This window comes from Salvelinus fontinalis, chromosome 24 (genome assembly GCF_029448725.1).
Source record: "Salvelinus fontinalis isolate EN_2023a chromosome 24, ASM2944872v1, whole genome shotgun sequence".
Classification (NCBI taxonomy): domain Eukaryota; kingdom Metazoa; phylum Chordata; class Actinopteri; order Salmoniformes; family Salmonidae; genus Salvelinus; species Salvelinus fontinalis.
The window spans coordinates 12016092-12032792 of record NC_074688.1 but is presented as its reverse complement, the minus strand read 5'-3'; the positions used below and the strand labels follow the sequence as shown (position 1 = coordinate 12032792).

Below are 16701 nucleotides of genomic sequence, written 5' to 3'. Positions count from 1 at the left end.
GAACATCCAGCAGACAAAACAAATAGAAAATATAGACTAAAATTCCCAAAGTTTAAGAAGTCATCTCCTAAAGGTAAACTACCAGAGGGAGAGATAGATGTCTCAATGGATAGTGGAATGGAAGGGAAAGGTGGCTTTCATGCACCTGAGGTTACAATCAAAATGCCCAAGTTCTCCATGCCAGGGTTTGGCTCAAAGGAGACAGACTTTGACAGGAGTGGGCCCCGTGCTGAACTAGATGCCAAAGGAAAGGTTAAAATGCCATCAGTGGAGATATCCTTGCCAGCTGCCAAGACATCTGAGCAAGAAATGTTAATCCCAGATGTATCTGAGGCTGACATCATTGGTTATGAAGGAAACCTGAAAATCCCTAAAATGCCAACTATTGATGTATCAGCCCCCCATATTGATCTTGATGTAACTCTGCCTAAAGTCAAGCATGAAACAAACATTGACGGGGAGGGAGGCAAATTTAAAATGCCAAACATCAAAATGCCTGATATAGATTTATCACGTCCAATAGGAAAAACTGGTGACATTGATGCATCCAAAGTGAAAATTGAGGGAGGGGGTGGAAGATTCAAGATGCCTGGCATTAAAATGCCAAAGGTAGACATATCACTTCCAAAAGTAAAACATGGAGAAATTGATGTATCCACGGTGGAAATTGAAGGAGAATGTGGAAAATTCAGGAAGCCACATATGGAAATGCAAAATTTTGATATATCACTTCCCAAAGGAAAAAGTGGAGGGATTGAAGGGCCAAAGATGGAAATTGAAGGAGGGGGTGGAAATTTCAAAATGCCACATCTGAAAATGCCAAATATTGATATATCACTTCCGAAAGGAAAAAGTGGAGACCTTGAAGGACCACAAATGGAAATTGAAGGAGGGGGTGGGAAATGTAAGATGCCACATATGAAAATGCCAAAGGTAGACATATCACTTCCAAAAGGAAAAACTGGAGATGTTAAGGCACCTGTACTGGACTTTGAGGGAGAAGGTGGAAAATTTAAGATGCCACATATGAAAATGCCAAATATTACTATATCACTTCCCAAAGGAACAAGTGGAGGGATTGAAGGACCAGACATGGAAATTCCGGGAGAGGGAGGAAAATTCAAGATGCCACATATGAAAATACCAAAGGTAGACTTATCAATTCCGAAGGAAAAGTCTGGAGACATCAGTGCACCAGAAATTGAAATGGAAGGAGGAGGAGGAACATTCAAGATGAAAATGCCAAATGTTGATATATCACTTCCAAAAGGAAAAACTGGAGACATTGAAGGACCAGAAATGGAAATTCATGGAGAGGGAGGAAAATTCAAGATGCCACAAATTCAAATGCCAAAGGTAGACTTATCACTCCTGAAGGGAAAGTCTGGAGACATCAGTGCACCAGAAATGGAAAGAGGAGGAGGAAAATGTAAGATGCCACATATGAAAATGCCAAATGTTGATATATCACTTCCAAAAGGAAAAAGTGTAGAAATTGAAGGACCAGACATGGAAATTGAAGGAGGGGGAGGAAAATTTAAGATGCCACATATGAAAATGCCAAATGTTGATATATCACTTCCAAAAGGAAAAAGTGTAGAAATTGAAGGACCAGACATGGAAATTGAAGGAGGGGGAGGAAAATTTAAGATGCCATATATGAAAATGCCAAATGTTGATATATCACTTCCAAAAGGAAAAACTGGAGAGATTGAAGGACCAGACATGGAAATTGAAGGAGGGGGAGGAAAATGTAAGATGCCATATATGAAAATGCCAAATGTTGATATATCACTTCCAAAAGGAAAAACTGGAGAGATTGAAGGACCAGACATGGAAATTGAAAGAGGAGGTAGAAAATTCAAGATGCCACATATGAAAATGCCAAATGTTGATATATCACTTCCAAAAGGAAAAGGTGTAGAAATTGAAGGACCAGACATGGAAATTGAAGGAGGGGGAGGAAAATGTAAGATGCCACATATGAAAATGCCAAATGTTGATATATCACTTCCAAAAGGAAAAAGTGTAGAAATTGAAAGACCAGACATGGAAATTGAAGGAGGGGGAGGAAAATTTAAGATGCCACATATGAAAATGCCAAATGTTGATATATCACTTCCAAAGGGAAAAACTGGAGAGATTGAAGGACCAGACATGGAAATTGAAAGAGGAGGTAGAAAATTCAAGATGCCACATATGAAAATGCCAAATGTTGATATATCACTTCCAAAAGGAAAAAGTGTAGAAATTGAAGGACCAGACATGGAAATTGAAGGAGGGGGAGGAAAATTTAAGATGCCACATATGAAAATGCCAAATGTTGATATATCACTTCCAAAAGGAAAAGCTGGTTATGTTAATGAACCTTATTTGGAAAATGAGGGAGATGGAGGAAAATACAAGATGCCACATATGAAAATGCCAAAGGTAGACTTATCACTTACGAAGGGAAAGTCTGGAGAAATTGAAGGACCAGAAATGGAAATGGAAGGAGGAAAATTCGAGATGCCACATATGAAAATGCCAAACATTGATATATCACTTCCTAAAGGACAAGGTGGAGAAATTGAAGGACCAGAGATGGACATTCATGGAGAGGGAGGAAAATTCACAATGCCACATATTAAAATGCCAAATATTGGTTTATCACTTCCAAAAGGAAAAACTGGTGTTGTTCATGAACCTAATTTGGAAATTGAGGGTAATGGAGGAAAATTCAAGATGCCACATATAAAAATGCCAAAGGTAGACTTATCACTTCCGAAGGGAAAGTCTGGAGAAATCAGTGCACCAGAAATGGAAGGAGGAAAATTCAAGATACCACATATGAAAATGCCAAACATTGATATATCACTTCCCAAAGGAAAAACTGGAGAGATTAAAGCACCAGACATGGAAATTCAGGCAGAGGGAGGAAAATTCAAAATGCCAAAGGTAGACATATCACTTCCAAAAGGAAAGTCTGGAGAAATTAGAGCACCAGAAATGGAAGTCGAAGGAGGAAAATTCGAGATGCCACATATGAAAATGCCAAAGGTAGACATATCACTTCCGAAAGGAAAGTCTGGAGAAATTAGAGCACCAGAAATGGAAGTCGAAGGAGGAAAATTCGAGATGCCACATATGAAAATGCCAAAGGTAGACATATCACTTCCGAAAGGAAAGTCTGGAGAAATTAGAGCACCAGAAATGGAAGTCGAAGGAGGAAAATTCGAGATGCCACATATGAAAATGCCAAAGGTAGACATGTCACTTCCGAAAGGAAAGTCTGGAGAAATTAGAGCACCAGAAATGGAAGTCGAAGGAGGAAAATTCGAGATGCCACATATGAAAATGCCAAAGGTAGACATATCACTTCCAAAAGGAAAAACTAGAGATGTTAATGCACCTGAATTTGAAATTGAAGGTGAGGGTGGAAGATATAAGATGCCAGAAATCAAACTGCCAAAGATAGATATTACATTGCCAAAGGGAAAATCTGCTGACATTGATGCTGAAATCAAACAGCCCAACGTTGAGGGAGAAGGAAAGATTCAAATGCCTTCGATTGGTTTACCAAAGTTTACAACCCCCGACCTTGATTTGGACATGAATGTTGGAAAACCCAACCATGGAGATGAGGTTCATGAGACAAGTTCAGACAAAACTGGTTCACATTCAAAGCGAGATCATAAGATGAATATCAAAATGCCAACAATAGACATAGAGTGCCCAAAAGGAAATCTGGAGCTGGATATAGGCTTCCACAAAGTTGAGGGAAAGAAAGACAGAAAAAGAATAGAGTTGCCTGACTTAGACCTTAAAACTTCTGGTACCAAAGTTAAGGGGCCAAAAGTCAAAGGCACCAAATTCAAAATTGGAATGCCAAAAATGAAGAACACTGGAGATCAAGCATTAGATGCAGCCACAAAGAAGACTGAGAAAGACAATGAAGGGGTCAGTGGTAGATTTATGATTAAGAAGACAAAGCTTGGCAAAAGTGCAGATGTGGAGGCAGATGCGGAGGCAGATGCGGAGGCAGGTGGTTCTGTGTTGCCAAACATCTTCCTCCCAGATGTGGGCTTCTCAGTATCCAAAGGAGCCAGCCAAGAGGGTGAACCTCATGGTCCAGAGATTAGTGCCAAATTGCCAAAATTCAAACTCCCTAATGTGGAGATCTCAGATCCTTCAGTAACAGGCCAAGGAGGAGCACAGATCAACAGTGGACAACAAGAAGACAAACTGGGTATCAAGTTTCAAATGCCTGTGGGGCTGAAGAGTAAACAAGGCTCTGCCGAGCCAACTGGCACAGATGCCAGCACCGAGAATGAATTCACATTACCTCATCTTGGAATCAAATCCCCCAAAATACCAGATATAGACTTTGATATTGGAGCATCTCAAACTGGGGACCATGGGGCAGATACAAGTACAAGACAAAAAATCAAAATACCCAAGTTCGGGGTGGCTTTACCTGCTATTTCTTCACCTGAAGCTAGAGTACATTTGAAGGACCCAGAGGTTGAAGGCCCTAAAATGCCCAAAGTTAAAAAAGCTGTATTTGTTTTGGTGAATCCCCAAACAGACCACTCCACTATGTCCACCAGTGTAGAGTCTGGAGAGGCAAACATCAAAATGCCAAAGATCAAAATGAAGCCATCGTTTGGAAAGTCAGGATCCAAGGAAAACAGTGCTGCTTTGAGCATTGAAGGAGATGTGGGTGGAGATGACAAGTCAAAGGGAGCAAAGCTAAAAATGCCCAAAGTTACCTTCTCTCCAGGCAAAACAGGTTCATTTGATGTAACCCTAAAAGGTGAGGGGTCTAGTTCCAGCCTCAATGGTGAGAAAGATCCAACATTCCAGAATGGATCCAAGGAGGATAAAGCTAAATTAGGGAAGCTCAAGCTTCCAAAGATAGAGTTCTCCTCACCATATTCAAAAATAGGCAGTGGAGAAGAGGCCCTTGAAATGAGTGCTAAGCTTGTCAATGAGTCCTCAGGAACAGACGGAGAAAACAAGGGGACGAAAGTGAAATCAGGCAACATTTCCTTCCCGGGATTTAAGAAGAAGACAGCAAAAGGAGAGGAGGAAACTCAAGACAATGCGGTGTCCTCATCGGCCAGGACAGAAATGCTAGATCGAGATAGTTCAGAATCACAAACGCCCATGGTCTCCATTGGCTTTGTACCAGGGAAGTCTAGGGGGCAGGCAGAGGCTGAGAGCAGCAAAAAGGAGATGGAAGAAGGAGAGCAGTCGACCTGGTTCAAGGCCCCCAAATTCAACCTGAAACACCACTCAACAGGAATCCTTCACATTACACCAGAAGGTTCTCCCCAGGGCAGCAGATCCTCGCTCCAGTGCCAGGGTTTAGATGAAACTGCTGGTACCTTCCGGCTCCAGATGCCAAGCATGCGGTTCTCCACCCAGGAGGTGTCTGAGGAGAATGTTACCACAACAAAGAAGGGAACAGTAACCGTGGTGACAAAGACAACAAAACATACGGTAACAGAGTCAAGAACTGGTCAAACCCACACATCGCTATCCCATTGTAATTACTGAAGTCCGAAGAGATGTGAGAGTAATATATTTTTCCTCTGTCCTGTTGTGACGACTGTTTTTGTAACTGTTTCTCCGCATTTTTTTCTATTTTAGTCTTTATCATATTTGATCGTTTTGGTTTAAATCTGAATATAAATTAATTATGTATTGTTGTTCATATATTTTTGGGGGCAAAAATACCACACATTTTAATATCCAAAAGGAAATGTATTTTTTCAATGCCTTCCCATTTTATTTACCGACATTTACTTGGGCATGATTGTAGAATTAGACTGACAAAGAACACAAACCAATTTATCAAAAGCAATTTGTATGTAAATACAAAAACATGTCATTATTTTCACATTACCGATGATAGGAATAGTAACAAGGACATTAGTGATTTGTGTTAATGTATCTGAGGCTTGAGGATGGTGTGAGATTTGTGGTTTAATTATTTACTTTCTTAAGCTTGTTTTTTCTTTCTGATATATTAAGATTTTTGCAATTATACCATACATTGAAATGTAAGATTAAAGGCTTCTACAGTGCAATACATTTCAACACTCTCTATGAGAATCAAGATAAGTAGACGAAACCTAAAATAATAGGAAACTATCATCTGATATGAAGGTTAATGGTTTAAAGAAACAGAACACTCTTTAATTGAAATATTTCAAAACCTCTCGGACAAAACAATGTTTCAAAGTCTCCATTGAGACAGTTTATTGTTCCTTTTCTTTTTTGGTGAGTTAGAAAGTAGAAATTCAATGTGTGTGCTAAACTGCATTGGAAGAGTCTCAGCAATCTGTCAAACAAGTTTACAAGTTTTCATTAACCAGATTTAACACCTGTTGGAGCAAATAACCACATAGAAATAACCATATAGAATGGTACATGACAAGGAGAGAACATGTTCATGACCAGATAACACAGTATTTATCTGTATAGAGAGATTTTTACAAATACCTTTGTGATTAGCATGTTTTCAGTGCATATGGCTTCACGATAAGCAGTTTTCAAAGCAAAGTGTTATCAAGTGACATTATAAATAATGTTGTTAAGAGATTTTATTATTAATAAACCTTAATATTCCTAAGGGGGAAAAAAGTTGTATTGTCTTCCATTTTATTGTCTTTCTAGGCGAACAGCGCCCTCTCCTGTCAAATACAGCAGACAATTTGAACGTACTTCAACGCCTTGTCACACAATAGTCACACGGGCCTTTTATCAATTAGATTTGCTCACCTCCTCAGTCCTGTCTTGCCTCCTTTTGAAAAAGGTCAAAGTTAATTGAGGAGAGTCAGCGAGGAGAGTTAACATGGATAGAAATGTGCTTGCTTGAATTGAGAAGGTCCTTCTCCACCAGCCTGGTTTCATAGACTAGACGTAACATAGAAAGAAAAGAAACGGGACACTTAAATTAATATGATCTGTTACATTTGGTATGGTTAAATAATACAGAAGGTTACTTAACTCAAAAATGAGGGAGGGAGGGCGTATAACATGAACGTCTAGCAACCGAAAAACAACTTTTGGATTTGAGCAACTTTGCAACTACTTACCACTTTTTTTAGCTACTTTGCATCTACTTAGTATGTTAGTTAACCCTTCCCCTAAACCTAACCCTAACTGTCTTGTTTTGCACACTTTGTATGAAAATACTAAATGCAGGGTGACAGGATCTTTATAAAACGTAGCTCCTTCTGCGGCGCGGACGTGATACGACCGACCGTTCAGTGTCAGCAGACTGGATGAAGCAGACTGGATGACGACTGCTGGTTTCCAATAGCCATGCTCCTGGATTCTGATTGACTCTCCATCGTGCAGTGGTCTTGCTGACCTGTCATAGTACCCCTTTTCTGTTGCTGTCTCTGTGCACATTTTGCATGCACTTCCTTGTACTGTAGCTGATACCCAGTGGAGGCTGCTTGAAGGGAGGACGGCTCATAATAATGTTTGGAACTGAACGAATGAAACAGCATCAAACACATGGAAACCATATGTTTGATTTATTTGATACCATTCCACTCGTTCTGCTACAGCCATTAACACGAGCCCGTCCTCCCCAATTAAGGTGCCACCAACCTCCTGTGCTGACGACCTCGGGCTGCAGCTGCTGGTTGGTGTTGGGAAGGCTGAGCGAAGTCTGCTGCTCATCAACGCTGGGCTGGTGACTTGAATTTGTCAAATGGAGTGTTGCGGTACTCAAGAAGACTGAGGTAGCGGTCTCTCTTGTCTGCTTTAGCTTTGTCTATGAGTGATTTAGCAATCTATTCAGATTTTTCAGCAAGGCTTAAAGGGTAATGTGGGCTTGTGGTGATGTGTATGAATTCCCATGCGTTTGAGAAGGATTCAAACTCCTTTGAATTTGTAACAGGGGTCATTGTCAAATATTAATGTCTCTACGATGCCATGGCTGGCAAAAGTTGCTTTCAGCTTGTGGATCACAGCTGTGGATGTGGTGCTGTGAAGATTGTTGAGTTCAAAGTCCTCATTGTTCCAGGTAAACAGGACAGTTGCCACGACCTGCCAGGGTCTGTCTGGGATACGGTGAGGTATCATGGGCTCTTTGGTGTTTGAGGGACGTCATTGAAGACAGGTTGGGCATTTTCCAACAATGTCCTCTATTTGTTTGCACATTCCAGGCCAAAACAAAATATCCCGTGGTCTCTGTTTGCACTTTTCCATGCCCATGTGTCCAGCATGGATCTTCACCAACATCTCTTCTCTGAGAGTGGCAGGAATTAGGATTTTCTCTCCCTTGAAAACAATTCCATTGATCTGTGACAGTTCATCACAATGGTTCCAGAACTGTAAGATGCTCTGACGGAATTTTCTCCTCTCAGGCCATCCATCCTGTATGACTTTCCTCAGCTGTGAGTTGTATGTCCTTTTCTGTTTCTGCTCGGATCTCCTTCAGTTTTGTGTCACTAACAGGTAAGTTCCTGTACATAGCGTGCATCTACATGTCCATGCCTTCACTGAGGCTGCTGTCCTTGTAGGTAAGAAACTTCTACAGGCATGCTACAGGCATGTCTTTGCCTGGACTGTGAATGATTGTGAAGTCGTACTTGAAGGATCATTCTCTGTAGCCTTAGTGGGGCTGCTGCTAGCAGTTTCCTCGTGATTGAGGGTTTGGGGTTTGTGGTTGGATTTGTGGTCGGATTCCACAATGGCTTGTCATCCATAGACATACTAATGGAAACACTTACGTCTGGGGTTGGGTGGTTCAAAGGCAATTAAATATTTTGTCTTGCCCATTCACCCTCTGAATGGCACACATACACAATCCATGTCTCAATTGTCTCGAGGCTTGAAAATCCTTCTTTAACCCGTCTCCTCCCCTTCAGCTACACTGATTGAAGTGGATTTAACAAGTGACAACAATAAGGGATCATAGCTTTGACCTGGATTCACCTGGTTGTCTATGTCATGGAATGAGCTGGTGTTCATAATGTTTTGTACACTCAGTGGCCTACTTATCCCAAAACATCATTTTGAAATCAATTTTTTATTTAACTACACAAGTCAGTTAAGAACAAATTCTTATGTAGAGCTTACCCTGGCCAAACTCAGACAGCACTGGGCCAATTTTGCACTGGCTTATGTGACTCCCAATCACAGCCAGATGGGATTCAGCCTGGATTTGAACCAGGGACTGTAGGAACCAGGGACCTCTTGCACTGAGATGCAGTGCCTTAGACCACTGCACCACTGTGGAGCCCATATGGCACAATAGTCATTAGTGCATAGGCATACATCATAATGCAGTACCATGTGCTTATGTACGATCATATTCTAGTCTAGCCTACCCAATAAGTGTAATTGTAACCATCGTCACCTGTCGCTATTGTGTCTACTCGATTGTATGCCGCGTTCAAGTGCTAATCGGTACAAGGAAACTCGGATATTTCCAACCTCCTAACTGGTTGAACCGCAGCACGTGTATAACTGCCTTCAGTTCGATAGTCGAACTTTTCCGAGTTTCCGGTTTGCTAACTGGTTATAGGGATACATGATACTACATTAGTTCCGACTAGCACATGAACGCAACACACCTCAAGAGTGGGCTACAGCGATGATGCTTAGGCTACGAGTGTGAGTGGGATGTAAGTATCTTGCCGCCGACATTCTGGTTGCTGGACGCACGTACTGTAGGCTACTGCGGTAAGGACGCAGCTGCTGGCTGGCTTGAATAAGCTGATCAAAGAGACTCACAGGAAATGTTGATTTCATTTTTAAAACAGCCTTTTGACTTCGATGCAGGCAGAGTGAACCTTTTCCACCTCTAAATGAATTATAGTAGATTATATAAACCCTCGTCGGCCGATGTTCAGGGAGTCGTGTTCGTGGGAGACGCATAAAATGATCCTACAAGACCGATCAAATGAAGGTTAAGGTTTAGCAAACAACACTCAACGGCAATTATACGTCTGGCAACCTCTAGCTCTGAGAACCTGAGTATGATAAGGTAAGACAAGCAAGGAAGGATGATGATAATATTGAGTTGTGGTGGCTATATTAACAGCGTCCTTTTAAAATAAAAAACATTGCGACTGTTTTGGATACCCTGATGATTTGTATTGACTATAGCCACCGTCCTTATTACATATTCATACTGGTAGGCTTTAAAGCAATTGATACATGTTGAATGGTTGTTTGCGCAGCGCAGCCGATTAAAACTCTGGTTCTGGGCTAATCATACATGCATCACCTATATAGCCTACTGTGCCCTATCAACCACGGCCTATACGAATAACATTGTTTGTTTGGTCAAGAATCTCTACTTCATAATATATCATGATAATGTCCACTATAACTATACCGTTTATGTTAACAAATGTAAGCTCTTTGTGGTTTAAAAATGAGGCTCTCTAAAATATATATATTTTAACTTGAGCACATAAAATACGACATTTGATTGAGCCCCAAAACACCAATCAAAATAGGTAGTAGATCGCTACATGGTTCACACACAGTGCCAGCCATTCAATCTCTCTTGTGGGCTCTTGCAGATATTGATTTGTAGCTTCATTTGACTTTGAGAGTCTTTGTACACTACTGTCCCTTCCAAAACATGAAATGAAGTATTGCATAAATGTCTTCAATGATATATCTCTGATCAAATGTTTGTTTCTCCTCCTATGTTTTATGTAGTCTGAACTGGTGTCACATGCCTGACAACCCTTGACAGAAATACTCTGAAGCTGTGTATCTGGATGGAGAACAATGTTGACAGCACTGTCACTGAATATTACTCCCAAAATACACAGCGCGTCATTGCTTTGAGTGTCCGTTCTTCAGTCGTTGAAGCCTCCTTGGTACATAGAAGTTTGAAGATTGCACATGAGCTAATATTTAATCATCTGAAGGCTGCAACAATGATCCAGCAGAACAATAACAACAACTACCCATGCCTGGAGATGTCTGGCTCCCCCAGGGAGGTGCTGCAGAAGTGCCAAAGAAGCTATCTTCCCTTCACAGGACGCGTGGAGCTTGGGGACATGCCCTTAGTCAAGGGCCTTCGGGCCTGGGCTGCGTGCTCCAAGAACCGCAGGAGGGCAGCACCTCCCCCCAGGTCCCAAGGAACGTGCCCCAGGCCTGCAGATGTCTACCCATTGGGACAGTGGGGCAGGCTGGGTTATGGTCTGGGGCTACCGCTGGACTCCAACTATGCCTCCAACCCCAGACAGACAGGCCTGGGGGCACTGGTGACTGTGGCAACATTGAAGGCCTCTGAGGGAGGTGGTCAGACTCAGACACGTTGTCTGTTCCTCAAGACGGAGGGTGGAAGGTGCCTCTACTCCACGGGCAGCCCAAGGCCCTGCACTCAAGGTCCGGCCCCTCAGTCCCCCTCCACGCTGATGGGCAGCTGGCTGAGGGATAAAGTGGGAGGGGTCAGGGACTCCTCCACGGTTGGGAAAATGGGGGTGCGGGATATGGGAGGGGCCTCAGAGTTGTACCAGGTCAAATCGAGGTCAGCCCGGAGGTGGAGGACATCCTGCAAGCCTGTGGTTCCCATCCAGGGGAGAATACTCCAGAGCACGGAGGATTCTGGCGAGCGCACCCTGGAAGGGAGCCAGGAAAGCAGGGACAAAGGGGAGTTTCCCACAACTGGTCAGGACACTCTGAGTGGAAAACAAGACCGAGGGAGTACTAGAAGCCCCAAATGCAGTCACGCTCAGACCAAGACCTGTACCCAGTGTCACGGGCGCAGAGGAGGACAGGGGAGCAGCGAGGGTCAGAGGGAAGCTGCTTCTGGATGTGAGCAGGATCAGTCGAGTTGCGGTGTGGAGGGGATTAAGGAGAAAGTGAAGGATGGGACTGGTCTCACCCGGTCAAAGCCCTGTGACTCCTCCCTGCCTCCAGACAATGCTGACCCAGAAAACTGTAGCAGTGACGTCGGGGACCGGGGAAAGCCAGACAGCCCACGCGCACAGGAAGGGCTGCACCCTGAAACCTCCCTCAACAAGGAGCACTTCCAGGACAAACTATGCGATGCAGACATCCATACTGGAGGCAAGGATGTGGCCAGTGGTATCATGAGACATGTGGAAGACTTTGATGGCATGGTGGGTGCTGTGATTGGGTTTGTGGATCATATCAAGTCCGCAGAGTGTGATTCTGAGAGTCTAGGGGGGAACGGGGGGATAGCTGAGGGGGAGCTGCCCAACAGGTGGATCGATGTTCAAACCTCAGAGAGACACTGCTGCTCTGAGAGAGGCTGCCTCAAAGCCTGCTCCATTCAACTACCCAGCCCAGCAGGGGGCAGCATTTCAACTGCTACTGATGAGACTGGCTATGGTCAGATAAATCAGGAAAGTAAATCATATAGTCAATACAATAAGCTTTGTGTGAAATGTCTGCCAGAAGAAAAATATCCTGTGGCAGTGGATAAAGAAGTATTACAGAAATCTGTGCATGGCCTCTGTGAGGGAGAGGAGAGGATCCAGTCAACAGCATCAGAAATTAGGGAACTCTGTGGGGAGCACGGAGAGATACTGCCTGAGGTCAGGAGCACAGACGATGAGGCCAGGCTGGTAGGGGGAGACATCACATCCCAGAGAACTGAGCGAGGGCCTCACTGGGCAACGGAGGAGCATGAGTCCGAGGAGACATGTAGGACGGAAGAGAGGTGTTTTTCAGATTTACCAGCTACCCTGACTGAGGCCGTAGGAGGAGAAGGGTGGAGGGAGGCAGGGACTGGGCAGTTTAATTCCCTTTTACGAGCCTCTGCTGCTGCTGGCCCTGCTACCTCTGTCACACACTCGCCGCCTAATCCGGCCTCCTCAGGAGCCATGGCAACAGGCCTCCCTGCTCCAAATGGGGGGCAGACAGACACTGGAGGTGGGGCTCTGGTGCCTCTGCTACGGAGCCCAGGGGAGCAGGAGTGGAAGAGGGCCTGGGACGAGAGCAAGGTGGCCGCCGACGGGGGAATCCTGGATGGGGGGCCGGAGGCGGAGGATGACTTTGGGCTTTTCATGCAGGCAGAGGAGCAGCCGCCCTGGGACGATTGCTTCACTGCATCACCCCTAGTGCCTTCTGGGAAAAGTGAGAGTGTTGGTAAGTCCCTAGCTTACCGCACCTCAGAAATGTGCTTTGAGCCATGTTAAAGACCTCCAGACACAACACACACGCAACAGAAACTTCTATCACATGCTCCAGTTAGATTATGCAAATGTAACAGAGGCAGCAGTTATGTGAACAGTAGTGGTAACTCTCTTTGTTGTGTAGACGCGGGCATGTAGACGCGTTGATCCCGTTACTAATCAGTTAGTCAGGACTGACCTGGATTCTTGAGGGCCCTCTCCCCAAACTCATGTGAAGGTATTAATTATTTAAAGCGCTGCCGGGAATGTAGTGCTAGTGCTGTCGGCTTTGAGATGTAAGCCGTCTTAGCCTCAGGACATGGGGCTCCATGTTTAAAGAGACCGAGACCCAGGCAGGCAGCTCCTCCGGGATTTGGACCACGCAGGGTGACAGCCCATCCATCCAAACGTTCCATCCCCATGTAACCTCAAAGACAAAACTCCTAATCATTAGTGTCTAATAGCAATAAAAAAAGTATAATCGTTGTTGTCATGTCAGTTAAAGCAGTGGCACTTGCATGGGCTTTTAACCAAGGTGTATAAATCAGGTGTTTAATTAATGACACTCCACAAAGTTTCAAAAACAGGTTATAGAAAAGAAAAACAGGTCCGCTACCAAAACAAAGTACTTTATTTGTTGCCCATTCAGGTCATTTGAATGAGGACGGTTTGCGAACTAGCTGTCTATTTGGAGCATACACCAAGTCCCTGCACTTTAAGGTCAACTCAGTGCATGGAATACAGATCATATAGAATCAATAGAAACTAGCTAGTGTCTAACGATACATTTCTGATGCCCTCTTAATGTTCCCATGCAGCACTTGAAAACCATTCCATCACCAACGAGTCTACCCATTGGACCTCAGGTTGGACAGACAGCTCATTCCAACAATCGGAGGATGCCTGGACAGCCTTCCTAAAGGATTCAGAGGGAGAGGGGCAAGACACAAGAGGACAGTGGTGGCCCACAAATGCTGTGGAGAAGACAAGGGGCAGATTCTCTGCCAAGCAAAATGTGGTAGGCCTTTAAATCTTTCCTCAGAAGTGACTACAAAAGTCCAAGAGTCAACTTCTTGTATTTTCCTATATCTCCAGGAGAACATGGTCCATGGGGTTGAAATAATCTTTCATTATTTCCATCTTTCAGAACAATGTGTTTGTGGAGTCCTTCCCGTCACTGTCTACTCCCCTGTATGATCGTGATGCTGTTCCCATGCTCAGCCAGCTCCTCAGAGGCATCTTGGATCATGAAAGCTCTGCAGAGGATCATGGGTAAGTGGGTCAAGAGACCACAATGATATTTTATTAAAATCCAGCTCAGGGAATGATTTGGAAGTTTGATCCTGTATTAGCAGAAACTCCGACTCATATTTCTCCTCAGCTCGGATGTTAAGTCCGTTAGGACCATAATCTGGAATCTTTACAGTTCTACAATTCATGAAATCGGAATGATAAGGAGCATTCTGAGATGGCTGTTATATATATTGCCATCTAGTGGAAGAAATGATGACCTTCAAGATAACATCAGAGATAGCATGAAATGTCACCACCACCCAACAACCACCCTGCTGTTTGAACCCACAACTAGAGATGAGCTGCATATCAGACAATATTTCATGCACTGAATCGGTATTGGTTGAATGATAGATTCACCCTGATTTAATAGGCTGTGGAGTTATTCATAACTGTGGCGTGCGCTTCTTCCCTTCATTTACTTTGCATGTCTTTGTTTTGTCCTTGTAGCTTACTCGATGGGTTCCATGACCTGAACAAGATGTTTGGCTTGAAACATAAGAGGGCAAATGCTGTTTCCCGTGAACGGCTTCTACAGTCGCTACATTTGGGCCAGTGTAACACGGTGCGTATTTACATCTGTAGTCGGTGTAATGCATGGTTAAATGGGATAATAGGCCTACTCTGTTTCCTGTTATGGGGCAGAAATGATCCAGCCTAATCTTATGTTACAGCCTCAACTTTAAAAAGCTATACTGTCACCATGACAAATGCTACAGCATGTTCGATCAAACTGAATGTATAATGGGTCATTCGTCATAGTATGACATGGTCATTTGACTGTTATCTGCACTGGCGCTCGGATAACAAGAAAATGAGATCACGATTACAGTTCATGTAAATTTTAGAAGAGTCATCCATTTGTTCACCTCTGCAGGAAAATATGACTGGGCACCGAGCAGCCAACTACAGTCCCTCTCTTGGCCTCCCCTCGTCCAGTCAGCATGCACAGGCCTGTGGGAAGGGACGGTTATCTTATGATGTCAACAAGAACATAATGGAATAACCAAGATTTCAACGTTCCCTGACTGTCAACAACACATTGTCTTTACTACGCCCTTCTATGCCTGAACCACTAATGGGTCACGGTCTTCATCTCCATGGGGAGAAATAACAAAACATTTCACAAGATTCAGAACTCAGAGGATGATCTCTCCTTGGACTGACTGGACCAGCTGACTATATGGTGACCCTTAATAATGCCCTGTTTTGCTTTACATTCCCTGGAATTGGATCAATAGATGCATACCTGTGACAAATTGGACAAAATGAAGCACAAGTTATTATTTTTGTCTCACAGATATTCCTAAAATACATGCAAATGTTTACATTCTTATTCGTCTAATTCTTAGGGACTCTGAAATGTTAAAGTAATTTATGTTTGTCAGGAGAAGTGGATGTCTATACCCCTACCCCCCTTCGTTCACTCCCACCCTCTTTCCCACACACACACTGACTTGGACACAAACACACACTATCCTCTCCCATCATGTGGTCTGGCTCAACCGTGCCAGAGACAACTCTGGAGCAGAATATATACTGTTGTTTTAGCTAACATTGGAGCTCACATGGATCACAGCTCCTTTTCTTATTATCTCAGTAAATAATGACCAAGTTTACTGAAATGATTTTTACTGAAATGATTACCTTTTTAAATTGGGATGTTTCTGGCTGTCAGAATTACGTTTGTGCTGGCAAAGAGAAAGTGTTATTTTACCAGTACAAGTTTGTTTTAGATCACACACGCAATCATGTCATATTAAGATTCTATTTTTTGGGGGGGGGGGGGCCAACCCTGGGCAACTCAGTAGGCCTACCGAAAATGTATTTGATGTTTGTCATTTGTACATAATTCCAAGGAAAAAGAGAGATTTTCTGAGTTGTTCAAACTGATAAAAAAAATAGATTGTCAACTTGTTAATTGATGTAATAAAATGACACGGTGATTGCTGTTTTCCATCCTCAAAGCTTTGCTAATGTTATTACTGTATCATTTCTAGAATTACTTAAACGGTCATCTTATTTGGGTGTCTGACACAATACTCACTATAAACCAAAAACGGCAACAAAATAGTACTCTACAGGCTACATGTGTCAGTCAATTAGAATGGTGTACCGGCGCTAGAATAAAGTATCACGGGTCAAAGGGAAACCACACTGGCAAATCAACACTTACAAGTGACATACTTTGAATTAGCACTCCATTACCACTGGCAAGACTGCAAAGTAAGCCTTCAAGTCATTACCCTGAGACTGCTAATGAGGAAAACTAACAGAGCAATGCTATTCTCAGTTT

The 16701-nt window shown here is 43.3% G+C and overlaps 1 protein-coding gene across 2 annotated transcripts; it reads left to right on the top strand.

The window, feature by feature from the left end:
• Positions 1–9418: 9418 nt before the first annotated feature.
• LOC129821924 (uncharacterized) lies at positions 9419–16372 on the top strand. 2 transcript variants are annotated; one of them, XM_055879673.1, is made up of 6 exons: positions 9419–9632; positions 10681–13086; positions 13931–14130; positions 14260–14384; positions 14856–14970; positions 15283–16372. In XM_055879673.1, the coding sequence occupies exons 2-6, from the start codon at positions 10743–10745 to the stop codon at positions 15409–15411; spliced, it is 2913 nt and encodes a 970-aa protein (XP_055735648.1). In that variant the 5' UTR covers positions 9419–9632; positions 10681–10742; the 3' UTR covers positions 15412–16372. The 2 variants fall into 2 exon arrangements, with proteins under 2 accessions (XP_055735648.1, XP_055735647.1); XM_055879672.1 differs by lacking the exon at positions 9419–9632 and adding an exon at positions 9639–9994.
• Positions 16373–16701: the final 329 nt, after the last annotated feature.

What these genes read in the sequence shown, in the direction of transcription:
- LOC129821924 (XM_055879673.1), top strand. Translation starts at nt 10,743, where the DNA reads ATGGAGAACAATGTTGACAGCACTGTCACTGAATATTACTCCCAAAAT. An exon ending in TCTCTGCCAAGCAAAATGTG is followed by an intron (nt 14,131 to 14,259) that starts GTAGGCCTTTAA and finishes TCCATCTTTCAG; the next exon opens with AACAATGTGTTTGTGGAGTC. An exon ending in ATTTGGGCCAGTGTAACACG is followed by an intron (nt 14,971 to 15,282) that starts GTGCGTATTTAC and finishes TCACCTCTGCAG; the next exon opens with GAAAATATGACTGGGCACCG.